Source organism: Babylonia areolata, chromosome 28 (genome assembly GCF_041734735.1).
Source record: "Babylonia areolata isolate BAREFJ2019XMU chromosome 28, ASM4173473v1, whole genome shotgun sequence".
NCBI lineage: Eukaryota > Metazoa > Mollusca > Gastropoda > Neogastropoda > Buccinidae > Babylonia > Babylonia areolata.
The window spans coordinates 17,351,545-17,368,683 of NC_134903.1; the positions used below are offsets into that span (position 1 = coordinate 17,351,545).

Here is a 17,139-nt window from a genome sequence, read left to right on the forward strand (position 1 = left end):
CCCACGGCAACAAAAGGGTTGTTCCTGGCAAAATTCTGTAGAAAAATCCACTCTGATAGGAAAAACAAATAAAACTACACGCAGGAAAAAATACAAAAAAATGGGTAGCGCTGTAGTGTAGCGATGCGCTCTCCCTGGGGAGAGCAGCCCAAATTTCACACAGAGAAATCTGATGTGATAAAAAGAAATACAAATACAAATACTCACTCTCTCTACACATCCTCTTCCTCATACACCAACCCCCACCACCCCCTCCTTCAACAATCAAGAGACAAAGACCCCCCCTCCCACTCCTAACCCACCTCCCCCACATAAAACTCCCCAACAATCAAGTGATGAAAAAATCCTCGGCACGACACTTGTGCTCGGCTCGCGCGGCCTTCTTGTGACATCCGACCTGCACCAGTTTGAGGTTGTCGAGCGTGAAGAGCAGGCGATACGCCTCCTGCCAGTCCATCTCTGCGTACTTTGGCTTTGTTCGTGCCGCCTCAAGCAGCGTGGGAATCACCTCCCTTGACTTCTCGACGCTGCAGTGACCAGAATAAAACAATCGATAAAATCAGTAAAATCGTCAGAATGTTGACGGTTGCGGATTTGTTGTTGCAATGTGCTGCGAAACCTGTACGTGCTTGTTGAGTGTGAGTGTGTTTGTGTGTGTTCATGTGTTTGTGCATTTGTGTGGGTGTATTTTTGTGTGCTTTGTGTCGGACTGATGTGCGACTGAAAAAGGAAAATATTTTCCCTAAAATTACATTTATCTACCATACTTTACCGTGACCCACTAGTGCAGACACCACCAGGGAGTCCGATTCCTATCCTGTGCTAACTACTATCCGCCTATGCGGAGAAAACGAAAGTAGCTATGGCGGATAACCTCCTGGAAGTAGGTTACCTCCCCTCTGTAGTGCTTTCTGAGATTTGAAAGAGTTGTAGAAATGCACCACCACCCACCCACCCACCCACCACCATTATGATTATGATTAAAATTATGATAATTATTATCATTACTATTATCATCTTTACTATTGTATCATTATAATCATTATCATGTGGAGTGATGGCCTAGAGGTAACGCGTCCGCCTAGGAAGCGAGAGAATCTGAGCGTGCTGGTTCGAATCACGGTGCAGCCGTTGATATTTTCTCCCCCTCCACTAGAACTTGAGTGGTGGTCTGGACGCTAGTCATCTGGATGAGACGATAAACCGAGGTCCTGTGTGCAGCATGCATTTAGCACACGTAAAAGAACCCACGGCAACAAAAGGGTTCTTCCTGGCAAAATTCTGCAGAAAAATCCACTTTGTTACGAAAAACAAATGAAATTGTATGCAGGAAAAAATACAAAAAAAACGGGTGGCGCTGTGGTATAGTGACGTGCTCTCCCTGGGGAGGGAGAGCAGCCCGAATTTCACACAGAGAAATCTGTTGTGATAAAAAGAAATACACATACAAATACAAAATACAAATAAATATCATCATCATTCTCATTATCACTACTATTAAGAGAAGACTGACTTAAAAAAAAAAAAAAAAAAAAAAAAAAAAAAAAAAAAAAAAAATTTTGTACGCTTATAGTTGACTTCATCAAGTTTTTGCGCCTTATACATATTATTATTATTATTAGTAGTTCTTTTTTTTAATGTATTTATCTATTATTTATTTACCCTTTTTTTTTTCAGGGCCTGACTAAGCGCGTTGGGTTACGCTGCTGGTCAGGCATCTGCTTGGCAGATGTGGTGTAGCGTATAATTATGGATTTGTCCGAACACAGTGATGCCTCCTTGAGCTACTGAAACTGAAACTGAAACTGACATGTGATCGAGGTTCCAGAGGCCGAAGAGCTGGCGGTACCCCCGCGAGGCGTAAGGGTTGATCATGTGTTTCTTGTCGCAGCTCTCCTGGTCATACGCTCCCTGGCACTTGAACCAGCCCTTTGGGGGGGAAAAAAATAGCATAGGATATCTATCTATATATCTATCAACTTATACCAATATCTTTCTATCTGTCTATCTATTAGCATAGGATATCTGTCTATCTATCTATCAATGTATACCAATATCTTTCTGTCTATCTATTAGCATAGGATATCTGTCTATCTATCAGTCAGCTTATACCAATATCTTTCTATCTATTAGCATAGGATATCTATCTATCAATCAGCTTATACCAATATCTTTCTATCTGTCTATCTATTAGCATAGGATATCTGTCTATCTATCTATCTATCTATCTATCAATGTATACCAATATCTTTCTGTCTATCTATTAGCATAGGATATCTATCTATCAATCAGCTTATACCAATATCTTTTTATCTGTCTATCTATTAGCATATGATACCTATCTATCTGTCTATCAACTTATACCAATATCTTTCTATCTGTCTATCTATATATCTCTACAGATAGATAGATAGATAGATACATAGACACAGACAGATAGATAGACAGACAGACAGACAAAGGTATAGATAGACAGCTCCATAGAGAGAGAGAGAGAGAGAGAGAGAGAGAGAGAGAGAGAGAGAGAGAGACAGAGAGAGATTACATAGATATACAGAGATATATTCATATTTTAATATATTTCCTCATGTGTTTATTTTGTCTTATCATTTCATTTCATTTCCATGTTTCTTTTTTTACACAAACCAATGACTGGCTCCAAAGGCTTAATCAGTGAGATGGGTTTATGCAAAGGCCAGGCATATGCTGCCTTTCTATATATATATATATATATATATATACAGCAGATGGTGTAGCGTATATGGAGCTGTCCGCACACTCTAAAATCAAATCACCATCTAGGCCAACTCAAGGCTATCACAGCATTAGCATCTAATTCAAGCCAAGGGTAAATTCCAGATCTGTACAGGCAAAGTACTAAACTATAAGCTCTACCTTGATGTAAATTCCAGATCTGTACAGGCAAAGTACTAAACTATAAGCTCTACCTTGATGTAAATTCCAGATTTGTACAGCCAAAGTACTAAACTATAAGCTCTACCTTGATGTGAATTCCAGATTCGTACAGCCGAAGTGCTAAACTATAAGCTCTACCTTGATGTGAATTCCAGATTCGTACAGCTGAAGTACTAAACTATAAGCTCTACCTTTTTGTGAATTCCAGATTCGTACAGCCGAAGAACTGAACTAAAAGCTCTGCCTTGATGTGAATTCCAGATTTGTACATTGAATTCCAGATTTGTACAGCCGAAGAACTGAACTAAAAGCTCTACCTTTTGTGAATTCCAGATTTGTACAGCTGAAGTACTATAATATAAGCTCTACCTTCTTGTCACACAGGCGCTGCTTGGTGGCGCGGCGGTCAAAGTAACTGCCATGGAAGTCGTTGGACTTGAGGGCGGCGTTGAGCTCCTCCAGAAGGTCCATGACCAGAGGCTTGGTGCTGGGGTCGGCCTCCTTCTGGATCTGCTCCTTGGCCTGCATTGGGTGTGTGAAGGGTTAAAGATTAAAAGGTTAAAGGTCCCACAGTTGTGGGAAAGGTTAAATGTTAAAAAGGTTAAAGGTCCAACGGTTTTGTGAAGGGTTAAAGGTTAAAAGGTCCCATGGATGTGTGAAAGGTAAAAAGGTCCCCATGGTTGTGCGAAAGGTTAAAGGTTAAAAGGTCCCATGGATGTGCTAAAGGTTAAAGGTTAAAAGGTCCCATGGTTGTGCGCAAGGTTAAAGGTAAAAAGGTTAAAGGTCCCATGGTTGTGCGAACGGTTAAAGGTAAAAAGGTTAAAGGTCCCATGGTTGTGCGAAAGGTTAAAGGTAAACAGGTTAAAGGTCCCATGGTTGTGCGAACGGTTAAAGGTAAAAAGGTTAAAGGTCCCATGGTTGTGCGAAAGGTTAAAGGTAAACAGGTTAAAGGTCCCATCGCCTTTTACGGCCATCGGGGCAGTGAATTCATATCCCCTGTCATCATCATCTTCATCAATCATTATTGTCCAACATACATTTATAAGTTCATCATCATCATCATCAGCGTTGTCAAGAAATGATTTTATTATGATCAGTTCACCATCAACGTTGCATGGAATTATAAGGATCAGCTAATCGTAATCATCATCATCACTGTTGTCATCGTGTAATCATAATGATCAGTTCATCGTCATCAATGGCATAACAAAATTATACTCACCACTTTATCATTATCATCATCACAATTGTCAGGGAATTATAAACATCAGTTAAGCATCATGATCATCATTACCAAAATTACCACCAACATCACTGTCATCATGTTATAATAATGACCAGTTAATCACCGTCATCATCATCATCACCACCCCCACTACCATCAATGCCGTCATTAGGTTATAACAATGAGTTCATCATCATCATCATTGCTGTAAAGTAATTATAATGATCAGCTGATCACCAAAAAGGAAAAAAAAAGAAAAGAAAAAAGCAAACAATACAGAAATGGAAGCAAGGAGAACGACGGGCGCAACAGCCGAGTGGTTAAAGCGTTGGACTGTCAATCTGTGGGTCCCGGGTTCGAATCACGGTGATGGCGCCTGGTGGGTAAAGGGTGGAGATTGTTCTGATCTCCCAGGTCAACATATGTGCAGACCTGCTAGTGCCTGAACCCCCTTCGTGTGTATATGCAAGCAGAAGATCAAATACGCATGTTAAAGATCCTGTAATCCATGTCAGTGATCGGTGGGTTATGGAAACAAGAACATACCCAGCATGTACCCCCCCGAAAACGGAATATGGCTGCCTACATGGCGGGGTAAAAACGGTCATACACGTAAAAGCCCACTCGTGTGCATACGAGTGAACGCAGAAGAAGAAGAAGAAGAAGAAGCAAGGAGAACATCACTCACAGAGATGTAGTAGCTGCGGATTCTCTGCTGAGCGGAGTTTCTCATGACCTCACTCTTGGTCTTGTACTTTTTGTTCAGACCTGAATCAAACAACAGCAGCAGAAAAAAAAAAAAAGAAAAAAAGAAAAAAAGTTTCAGTTTCAGTTTCTCAAGGAGGCATCACTACACTGTGTTCGGACAAACAATAATAATAATAATAATGGTATTTATATAGCGCTGAATCTTGTGCAGAGACAAATCAAAGCGCTTTCGCACCTGTCATTCACACGCATGCATAACTCTAAAACTGGAGAAACTAAAGACAAGGAAGCAGATGTCTGACCTGCAGCAGGATAACCCAGCAAGCTTATTCAGGCCTTGAGTGCGTGTCCCCCCCCCCTTCCCCCCCCACACGCACGCAAGCACACACACACACACACACATATATATATATATATATGATAGTCGGTCGTGTCTGACTATGACCATCAGAACAGCAGAGGAGGCAATTGCTGTTCTGACTATTTGGGCTAGAATTTGATTATAGTGGAGAGTGTCTTGCCCAAGTACATCTCCACTCTCGGCCCAGAGGGTTTTAAGACAGTCTGTGTTGGGATGGTTCCCAAAGGCCAACTAGCCAACAAGGCTGCAGCACTAAGAGCCAGTGCAATTTTGCCTCCTAGTTTGAGAGTCATAGTCCTTCACAAAAGACTAAGCTGTAAATGGTTTCCAATTGGCTGGAGAAACCATTGATAATACAGCTCTCACTTTGCTGTTGGCCCAAATGTAAACTTATGTCAATCTGTGATATAAGCCGAGTGTTGGGCCAATCCTTCTACACACATACAAAACACACACACCTCCCCCTCCTTCCCCTACACACATACAACACACACACCTCCCCCTCTTTCCCCTACACACATACAACACACACACCTCCCCCTCTTTCCCCTACACACATACAACACACACACCTCCCCCTCCTTCCCCTACACACATACAACACACACACCTCCCTCTCCTTCCCCTACACACATACAACACACCCACATCCCCATCCTTCCGCTACACACATACAACACACACACCTCCCTCTCCTTCCCCTACACACATACAACACACACACCTCCCTCTCCTTCCCCTACACACATACAACACACCCACATCCCCATCCTTCCGCTACACACATACAACACACACACCTCCCCCTCTTTCCCCTACACACATACAACACACACACCTCCCTCTCCTTCCCCTACACACATACAACACACCCACATCCCCATCCTTCCGCTACACACATACAACACACACACCTCCCCCTCTTTCCCCTACACACATACAACACACACATCTCCCCCTCCTTCCCCTACACACATACAACACACACACCTCCCTCTCCTTCCCCTACACACATACAACACACCCACATCCCCATCCTTCCGCTACACACATACAACACACACACCTCCCTCTCCTTCCCCTACACACATACAACACACCCACATCCCCATCCTTCCGCTACACACATACAACACACACACCTCCCTCTCCTTCCCCTACACACATACAACACACCCACATCCCTCTCCTTCCCCTACACACATACAACACACACATCTCTCTCTCCTTCCCCTACACACATACAACACACACACATCCCTCTCCTTCCCCTACACACATACAACACACACACCTCCCTCTCCTTCCCCTACACACATACAACACACCCACATCCCTCTCCTTCCCCTACACACATACAACACACACATCTCTCTCTCCTTCCCCTACACACATACAACACACACACATCCCTCTCCTTCCCCTACACACATACAACACACACACCTCCCCATCCTTCCCCTACACACATACAACACACACACCTCCCTCTCCTTCCCCTACACACATACAACACACACACCTCCCCCTCTTTCCCCTACACACATACAACACACACACCTCCCTCTCCTTCCCCTACACACATACAACACACACACCTCCCCCTCTTTCCCCTACACACATACAACACACACACCTACCTCTCCTTCCCCTACACACATACAACACACACACCTCCCTCTCCTTCCCCTACACACATACACACCTCCCTCTCCTTCCCCTACACACATACAACACACACACCTCCCCCTCTTTCCCCTACACACATAAAACACACACATCTCCCTCTCCTTCCCCTACACACATACAACACACCCACATCCCCATCCTTCCGCTACACACATACAACACACACACCTCCCTCTCCTTCCCCTACACACATACAACACACACACATCCCTCTCCTTCCCCTACACACATACAACACACACACCTCCCCCTCCTTCCCCTACACACATACAACACACACACCTCCCCCTCCTTCCCCTACACACATACAACACACACACACACCTCCCTCTCCTTCCCCTACACACATACAACACACACACCTCCCTCTCCTTCCCCTACACACATACAACACACACACCTCCCTCTCCTTCCCCGACACACATACAACACACCCACATCCCCATCCTTCCGCTACACACATACAACACACACACCTCCCCCTCCTTCCCCTACACACATACAACACACACACCTCCCCCTCTTTCCCCTACACACATACAACACACACACCTCCCACTCCTCTCCCAACCACACTCACACAAGCACAACACAATCCACCTCACCCAGACACACACATACCAGTCTTCATCTTTGTTAACAGTCCTCCACCACCTCCAGCTGAAGGCTGCTCCATCTCTACTCACTCACACACACCACAGATCCCCCCCCTCCCGCCCACCCCCCCCTCCCCCACACACACACCATCAAACCAGTCCTCATCTTCGTAGCGCTGCTCCGACTCCACGTCCACTTCCAACATGTCCAGGTACTGTGACATCATGCTGATTTTCTCCGGTGCCTTCTCATCCGTCAGCAGTTCCCGGATTTGATCTGCCAGCTCCGCGCGCCTTGTTGTCATGTGCAGCTGGTTCAGCGCATCGTAGATCAGGTCCCCGGCTGAGGGAAAGGGACAGAGGCATTCATGCATCTGTGCGGGTGAGTTTTGGTACACAATGGTTTCTCCTACTACAATGAGAAATCATATACAGCTTAGTCTTTCGTAAAGGACTGTGGCTCTCAAACTTGGAGGCAATATTGCACTGGCTCTTAATACTGCAGCATCAGGGTCATAATGGTTTTTTTTCCACTGCAACAGGAATTCATTTGCAGCGCAGTCTTTTGTGAAGGGCTATGTCTCTCAAACTAGGAGGCATGATTGCTTTAGCTCATAGTATTGCAGCCTTGGGGGCTAGATGGCCTTTGGGGGCCATCCCACTGTTGACTTGTCCAAAAGCCTTCTTGGCCAAGAGAGTGGGGATGTGATTTCAGCAAAACACTCCTCCTCTTCAAATTCTCACCAAGAGTCTGGACAGCAACTGCCTCCTCTGCTATTCTGATGGTCACAGTTGGACACGACAGTCATACTATGTGTTGTGATCTATTATATATATATATATATATATATATATATGATAGTCAATGACCATCAGAACAGCAGAGGAGGCAACTGCTGTTCCAACTATTTGGGCTAGAATTTTAATTATAGTGGACAGTGTCTTGCCCAAGTACATCCCCACTCTCTCGTCCAAGAGGGTTTTTAGGACAGTTGGAGTTGGGATGGTTCCCAAAGGCCAACTAGCCAACAAGGCTGCAGCACTAAGAGCCAGTGCAATTTTGCCTCCTAGTTTGAGAGTCATAGTCCTTCACAAAAGACTAAGCTGTAAATGGTTTCCCACTGACTGGAGAAACCATTGATAATACAGCTCTCACTTTGCTGTTGGCCCAAATGTAAACTTATGTCAATCATTATACTGTTATGTTTAATGACAACAGATTTCTCACAGTTCTGTGTGTGAAATTCAGGTAACACATGTGAAAGCCCACTCCTGGAGGAACACATATTACACACGTACAGCCACACACACTCACACACATATCAACAACACACACACTCAATGACCACACGCACATGTAAATGTAAGCCATGCGGTCTAGTACACATGTGGAAGGGAAACAAAAATGCAAGTGTGGAACTCAAAGGGAAATAATCACGAGACCACCAAATCTACAACTGCCATGTAACAGTAGTTTCCCTTAGACAACACCGGCTTGTGTACTTTGTTGTGTGGCACACAACAACAATTTTCAGCATTCCATGTGCTCCTAATGAATCTGAGTCGACTGCCAGGCTAAAAACTATGATGGGGTTAACTGCTGGTGATAATTAAAAAATCCTTTTTTTTTGGGGTTTAAACAATATAGTGTCGAGTTATAAAATGTGACAATTTTATATATATATATATATATATATATATATATATATATATATATATATATATATATATATATATCGAGAGAGAGAGAGAGAGAGAGAGAGAGAGAGAGAGAGAGATTTGTCAAAAGATTTCACCTTAAAAAAGAATAAAACATGTTAACACAAAGTACAAACTCAAACCCGGATATCTTGAAGACTAATAACAACAGCCACTTACAGTCTCACCAATGCACAAGTACTGACTCACTTTGTTTGGACATATGAGCCGAAATGCCCAATGCTATAATGTTCCAGACTTATGACAGAGACTTATGTACAGATACAGAGAAGCAGCCCTGTACAGGCAGACAGACATACCTGTGGACAGACATGGAAAGACCAGAGGGCAGAGACCAGTTGGTCTACCAAAAGTTTCTTTACACAACTCCTTCTTCTTCTTCTGCGTTCACTCGTATGCACACAAGTGGGCTTTTACGTGTATGACCGTTTTTACCCCGCCATGTAGGCAGCCATACTCCGTTTCCGGGGGTGTGCATGCTGGGTATGTTCTTGTTTCCATAACCCACCGAACGCTGACATGGATTACAGGATCTTTAATGTGTGTATTTGATTTTCTGCTTGCATATACACACGAAGGGAGTTCAGGCACTAGCAGGTCTGCACATATGTTGACCTGGGAGATCGTAAAAATCTCCACCCTTTACCCACCAGGCGCCTGTCACCGTGATTCGAACCCGGGACCCTCAGACTGACAGTCCAACGCATTAACCACTCGGCTATTGCGCCCGTCTTCTTTACACAACAAATGTTAGTTCTTTACACTGCAAATGTCAGCTTATCAATCTCATATTTCAGTGTTTTTCCTTACCCAGTCAATGTTTGATGTGATTTTGTGAGTATCAATTTCCAAAAGGATGAAAAACGATGTATTGTATTCATATGTAGATTTATTACTAAAGTTACTGTGATGCATATTTCAATCAGTGAATGTTCATGTTCAAAGTAAGTGATTGTGCTTTATAATTATGTTTTATGCTGCATACACCTCAGCCAAAAGACAAATTCCTGTGAATTCACACTCACAGACGATAAAGTCTTGAAAATTGTTGTTTCTTTGTTGTTATGTTGTTGTCGTTTATTGTGAAGCGCCGTGAGCCTCTCTGTAAGGGAGCAGCACTATAGATGAGCACTTCATCATTATCATCATTATTATAATTATCGTCATTATCTTGTCTTATCCCACCTACCCCCTTTCCACTTTTCGCCACCCTGCAGGAAAATGAACACGGTCTGTGATGGCAGCTTCTTGAAGAAAGCCTCCGAGTCCACCAGCGTCCCATCATCCTCTATCACCACGGAAACTTCCTCGTCTTCGGGAATCTGGCACACAGTATTGTATTGCATCGTATCGTAATAACAGCAACAATAAAAGGACAATTGGTGTGTCCAATCTAATGATACAAAAGCTCTTGGTGTTTACAGTGAAAAAAAAAAAAGCAATGACGTATGCATACTAAAAACATGCACAATACACCTGCACACACAAGTCCTCCCACTCCCATTCCAACCCACAAACCCACACCCACTCCACACAAGATGTAGATGCACACATATGAATTGTATTGTATTGTACTGTATTGTATCTTATTCTATTGTACTGTTTTGTATTGCATTGTACCGTATTGTACTGCATTGTATTGCATTGTACTGCAATGTATTGTGTTGTATTGTACTGCATTGTATTGCATTGTACTGCAATGTATTGTGTTGTATTGTACTGCATTGTATTGTATTGTACTGTACTGTGTTGCTCTTTTGTCACGACATATTTCTCTACGGTACAAAAATTGGGATACTCTCCCCACGGAGAGCACATTGCTTTAGTGCCACCCTTATATTTGTTCCTGCCTGCAAGGGTATTTGTTTTCCTACGAAAGTCGATTTTTCTACAAAATTTTGCTAGGGAAAAAACCTTTGGTCGCCATGGGTTCTTTTCTGTGTGCAAAAACTCTTGTTGCAACGTGTTCTGTTCCATGTGTCAAAAGCCTTTTGTTGCCATGGGTTCTTTTATATGTGTTAAACGCATGCCCCATCAAGACATCAGTTTATCATCTCATCTGAATGAACAGAGTCCAGACCACCACGAAAGGTCAAGTGGAGGAGTATAAAATACTGGCGAGAGCGGGATTTGATTCCATGCGCTTAGATTCTCTTGCTTCCTGGGCGGACACATTACCTCTGGGCCATCACTCCACATGTGATCTGCATTAATACAAACCTTATGCTGATATCAGCTGATAATCTAAAACCAAAACTCCCAATTTCCAAATAATAGTTTAGACTGATCATTCAGAATGAAACAAAAGCAAATCCTGTTCATACACTGCTGTTGCAAAACCTTGAGCTTAAGTTAACTTAATTATCTAGAGGAACTCCGATTTCCAAATCATGAAATTTCAAATCATTCAGAATGTTACTAAATTAAACCTTATGAATCAAAAGTGTGGTTAATTGTATAGACACACAGTATACCTGTAGAGAAATTCACTGTCTAACATGTGCAAAAAACACAAAAAATAATGACAAAACCAACCAACCAACAAACAACAACAACAACAACAAAAAAACAAAAACAAAACAAAACAAAAAAACCCCAAAACAACAACAACAACAACAACAACAAAAAAAACACAACAAAAACAACAAAAAAACAACTGAAGTAAGTCAAGGATATATATATCTGTATATCACACACACAAAAAACAACACACATAACATAACAACAACAACAACAAAAACACACACACACAAACTGAAGAGACACACACATTCTCCTTCTCCCATCTCTAACCAACAAACTCTTCCCTCCCCCCCCCCCCCCCTCCTCTTCCTCACCTAAGAACCCTCCTCCCCCACTCTCTTGTCTCCACTCACCCTCTGACAACCCCCTACACTGTGCACCCCCATGAAATCAGTTTATCAAGATTCACTCTGAAATCAAATGCTTACATTATAATCCCATGGGTGCACAGACACTCAAATGTATGTAGTCAATCCCAGTGGCCCATCCACCTGTGCACAGATGCACACAATTACTCCCTCCCCACCCCCACCCCCCTGTTACCCCCCCCCCCCCTCCCAATCAATTTAATTGCTGATATTGTGAGGAATAAAGATGGCAAAATATTGTGGGATAAATGAGTTTTCCAGCTAAATAAATTAAAAAAAGAATGGATGTCTAAATCAATTAACAAATGTATATATTCTTACATAAATAACAAAGAAATAAACATGATAAATGATACAAATAATAAATAACCTAATCAAATTATACAAAGTATTTATCTTCCGGAATCTGATACCGATTAAATAAATCTAGAACTTTCTGAAATTTATTAAGTTAAAAAACAAAACAAAACAAAAACAACAAAACATTCAGAATCATGAGAATTCAATCTTAAAGTTCTACAACTCATCTTCTGGAATTTGATACCTAGGTTTGAAACTTCTTTGAAACTCTAAAACAAAAAAACAACATAGACAAGATCAGATCCAATAGATAATATAATACCAAGTCAAATTCATTCAACAACAACAATAAAACTTCACAGAAAAAAAAGGATGTCCATTTTCATCAAGTTGAGTGGCCATTATCAACATTTTGATATCTCCACTTCTTTGATTTGGACATGTGTATGCCGTGCTTTCCTTGGTGGTATCACAAATCCAGTCCTACCAGACAAGAAAGGTGCACATTTTATAGGCAAAAGTGACAGACAGGCAAGGACTACAGTATGACTATGAGTATGACTATGAGTATGATCAAGTAGGATGAATCTACACCAACTCAAAACTGGTAGAATACACTTCAAATAAATCTCTTTCTCTGATCTTCATGGAATGCTTTCTGAGACTTTTGATGCATGCTGTGCAGCCACTTTGTGCTAATGTATAATATATCTGCTGTTGCAAAATAAATTTGTTCAATCATTCATTCACTGACTTACTCTGTTCATCTGTTATTTGTTTTCTCTTATTTCTCTCTCCCCATCCACTTGTGACAATTTTTTTTCTTTATAAAATACATAATTGTTGCGTGTATCTTTTCAGTATGAGTATAGTACTATTAGTAGTGTATTTGCAGTACTATGCTATCTGATGTATGCCTTGGCATGTGTGCATTGTGTGTGTGTGTGTGTGTGTGTGTGTGTGTGTGTGTGGTTTGTGTGTGGTGTCTTTTAAAGTTCTGTTTGTTTGTTGTTGTTGTTTTTTTTCCAATGTACTTCTTATTTTATCTTCTTTCCGTTACACGACCAACATCGACTTATTATTTCTACACAATGCTTCAGACTTGTATACATCTAGTATTGTGTAGTGTTGATCCCGTTTTGGGCAGGGGCTAGATGTAAAAAAAAAGCACACCTGTCCTTATCTATCATCTTCGGGATAAAAAAAAAGAAGAAAAAGAACTGTCTTTGTCTCTCTCTCTCATGACTGTCCCCTCCCCTCATCTGTGTGCCTCCCCGCTCCTCATTTTTTTTCTCTCTCTCCTCCCCTACCCCTCTCTCTCAACACTGGTCGACTTGCATTGACAATGAAAGTTATAAATTCATGTTCTAACCTGCAGTTTTTCCCGTCCTTTCGCCACCAGATCCTGCAAAGATTTTGCTGTGACCCCGACTCGCTTGTCTCTGGAACTGTTTTGTACCTTGTAAGCTCTCATCCCGCCGTTAAAAAGTGACATAAACCTACTGAGCATTCTTTGCGAGTTGATTCAACACTTGGTTAACGCTACCTGTGTTGTTTTGTTAGTTTGTTTGTTTCTGTTTCACAAGCTATAACATGTTAGTCAGTCAACACTTTCATTTCCTCGTTTTCAGAACCAAGCATGCCGCCATTTTTGGTTGATGTGTTTCCAGACTATTTTAGAAGCTGACGGAATACTGTTGTGCCGTATGAGAATAAACCCTGATACTGCCGATTGATGAAGTTGGCACGGTGTGTGTGTGTGTGTGTGTTCATCTAATTGATGAATATTGAAATGCAGTACGCAATCTACTATTGCGGGACGAAGGGCGTGGTTTTCGTAAAAAAAAAAAAAAAAGGAATTTTTCGTGGAGAAGTGCATCTTGTTTGAAAGGACGTGGACATGCACACGTAAAAGCCCACTCATGTACATACGAGTGAACGTGGGAGTTGCAGCCCACGAACGAAGAAGAAGAAGAAGAAGAATATTACTGTTCAGCTCAGTATTTTAACTTGTGCAGTGATTTAGTTGAACTGATTCAATTTTTGTTCATCATGTTTTCTTTACTAACCATTTCTTCTCGTGATCTGTCTCAAGTGAGGCCTCTGGTCAGTCTGGTCTTAGCCGCCGGTCTGGCTTTATTTCAACGATACAAGTCCAGTAATCCTGAGTTGGGTTCAGTTAGATCAATGCCATTGTACAGAAGCAATCACTGACGGATTGGCATCACAGCTGGCCAAGTTGTCATTTGCCAAACCGCTTACACTGACAACATACAGCTTCACTATTTGTTAATCATTTCATCTCCTGACCTCGCTGTTTGTTAATTTCCAGTTGAAAAACCAGCGAGGCAACCATGTGTTTGTTCTGTATTGTCCATGTGTTCTGTGTGGCTCAGTTGTTCAGGATTAAACTGAGAGGCTATGCCAGTCTTGAATAAAAGCTTATTTGTGTTTGCACATTTCTTCTGTCTTTGCTGCTGTGTGCACATGTCAAATGACTGGTATAAGTATTGTAGTTGTTGGGGTGGGTTCTATCTTCGATACAGCGCTTTCCACAAGCGGGGGTAAGGAAGAACAAAAGGGCCGGGGAGGAAAAGGGAATGAATACCTCACACAAGGTCGTTTTACAGAGGTTCTCTATTCTGATCTCTTTAGATACAAAGTGTGAGAGTGCCTGACAGTGCGTAACAATGCGCGACAATGCGCGAACCTCTGCACAAAAAGTACATAGGCTCCATTTAATAAAACATACAAAAAGTATTTCTAAAACAATATAATAAATACTGTATAAACTATATTTGTAACTGTACAGCATGAAAGCATTTTGACAGGCCAGGCGCTTCCTTGTTTGAAGATGTGTCTGGGTTTGTTACATGTGTGCAAGCTGAATCGGTAGCGTAAGCAGCACTGACTTGAAGTTGTGTGCCTTGTGAATCAGTGGAGATAGTTTTACTATTTGTTAATCATTTCATCTCCTGGCCTCATTGTTTGTTAATTAACATACAGCTTTGTTATGTTCGGGATCATATATGTGGAGTGATGGCCCAGAGGTAACGCGTCCGCCTAGGAAGCGAAAGAATCTGAGCGCGCTGGTTCGAATCACGGCTCAGCCGCCGATATTTTCTCCCCCTCCAGTCCGAGTCCACTAGACCTGAGTGGTGGCCCGGCTGGACGCTAGTCATTAGGATGAGACGATAAACCTAGGTGCCGTGTGCAGTATACACTTAGCGCACGTAAAAGAACCCACGGCAACAAAAGGGTTGTTCCTGGCAAAATTCTGAAGAAAAATCCACTTCGATAGGAAAAAACAAATAAAACACGCAGGAAAAAATACCCCCCCCCCGCCCCCCCAAAAAAAAAAGAAAAAAAAAGAGGGTGGCGATGTAGTGTAGCGACGCGCTCTCCTTGGGGAGAGCAGCCCGAATTTCACACAGAGAAATCTGTTGTGATAAAAAGAAATACAAATACAAATAAACAGGTCAGCCGTCTATACCTCAGTCCACCTGGTGAGAAAAGTGACTGTCGTGACTGCTGTTTGCTGGATTTCATTCGGCCTGGTCACGGACGGTGATGTCAGCAGGTGGTGTCACTGTGTCAGACAAGATCTATGGAACCCTGGTTGTGTTCATGTCACCTCTCAGTGCTGCCCTCAACCCACTGTTTTACATGTGGACTGTAGTGACACAGCGACGAGGGAAAGCGCAAGAATAAAAAAGAAAAAAAAAAGAAGGTTAAAACTGTTAAAATCAGGATTGGAACAGTCTACAAAATAAAAACGTTATGTAGCAGGTGACTAAAGTATCAAACCAACAATGAGCCAATCTGTCAATCCAATGAACCAGAGAGAGAGAGAGAAATCGAGAGAGACGAGGGGAGTCAGACCACTGATTTAAAAATAGATATACATATCAGTGGAGACAGACGCACAGACAGACAGACGGAGACAGAGAGAGAGAGAGAGAGAGAGAGAGAGAGAGAGAGAGGCAGACAGACATACAGAGAGCGGTAGAGAGAGAGAGAGAGAGAGAGAGAGAGAGAGAAAGAGAGAGGGAGACAGACAGGCGGATAGAAAGACAGGCAGACATACACACACACACACACACACACACACACACACACACACACACACAGAGAGAGAGAGAGAAGAACCATGGAAAAAGGGAGAGGCAAAAGAACATGACTCGAAACAGAGATAATGACACTTATTAGCGACGTCATTTTAGGTCGTTGCACGTGCTAAATTGGTGGTGTCTCCAATTCGAGGAGCGATTGGGCTTTGTTTTATTTATTTTGTTTTGTTGCACGAGCATAAAAGGTGATGTCCAACTCGAGAAGCGATTGGCTTTGTTTGGTTGATTTTGTTTGGGATTGTAATTATTTTGGATTATGTATTTCAATTTCACATGGAGGTCATTATTTGTGATGCAGTTTGAAATGCGATGACTTAGAGGAAAATTACATCCGCTCATTATTGCGTCAATAAATGCCACCCGTGGAAATGGGAGAGAGAGAGAGAGGAGACAGAGACAGAGAGAATGACAGAGACCGATAAAAAAGAAAGAAAGGATGAGAGAGAGAGAGAGAGAAGAGAGACCGAGAGAGACACAGAGACAAAGAGAGAGAGAGAGAGAGGGGTGGGGGGAGGGATGGGGGAGAGAAATAAATTTGAAGTCTTTAGTCTTGACATATTTTTTGATTAGGCCTTTGACTCACAGCAACATAGGTTAACATACT

The 17,139-nt window shown here is 42.3% G+C and overlaps 1 protein-coding gene across 1 annotated transcript; it reads right to left on the minus strand.

Moving 5' to 3' along the window:
- Positions 1 to 323: 323 nt before the first annotated feature.
- Positions 324 to 14,044, minus strand: LOC143302055 (DNA fragmentation factor subunit beta-like). Its single transcript, XM_076616549.1, has 7 exons — positions 13,778 to 14,044; positions 10,404 to 10,536; positions 7,644 to 7,838; positions 4,830 to 4,909; positions 3,286 to 3,438; positions 1,811 to 1,929; positions 324 to 527 (listed from the first exon to the last, which is right to left on the minus strand). Exons 1-7 carry the CDS (start codon positions 13,913 to 13,915, stop codon positions 329 to 331), a joined length of 1,017 nt encoding a protein of 338 aa, XP_076472664.1. The 5' UTR covers positions 13,916 to 14,044; the 3' UTR covers positions 324 to 328.
- Between the last annotated feature and the right edge of the window lie 3,095 nt (positions 14,045 to 17,139).

Excerpts from the sequence above, each read along its gene's own strand:
- LOC143302055 (XM_076616549.1), bottom strand. The coding sequence starts at position 13,915 with ATGCTCAGTAGGTTTATGTCACTTTTTAACGGCGGGATGAGAGCTTAC. Across the intron at positions 10,537-13,777 it reads AAGGACGGGAAAAACTGCAG|ATTCCCGAAGACGAGGAAGT; the intron begins GTTAGAACATGA and ends ACTGTGTGCCAG. Across the intron at positions 528-1,810 it reads CTCTGGAACCTCGATCACAT|CGTCGAGAAGTCAAGGGAGG; the intron begins GTCAGTTTCAGT and ends TGGTCACTGCAG.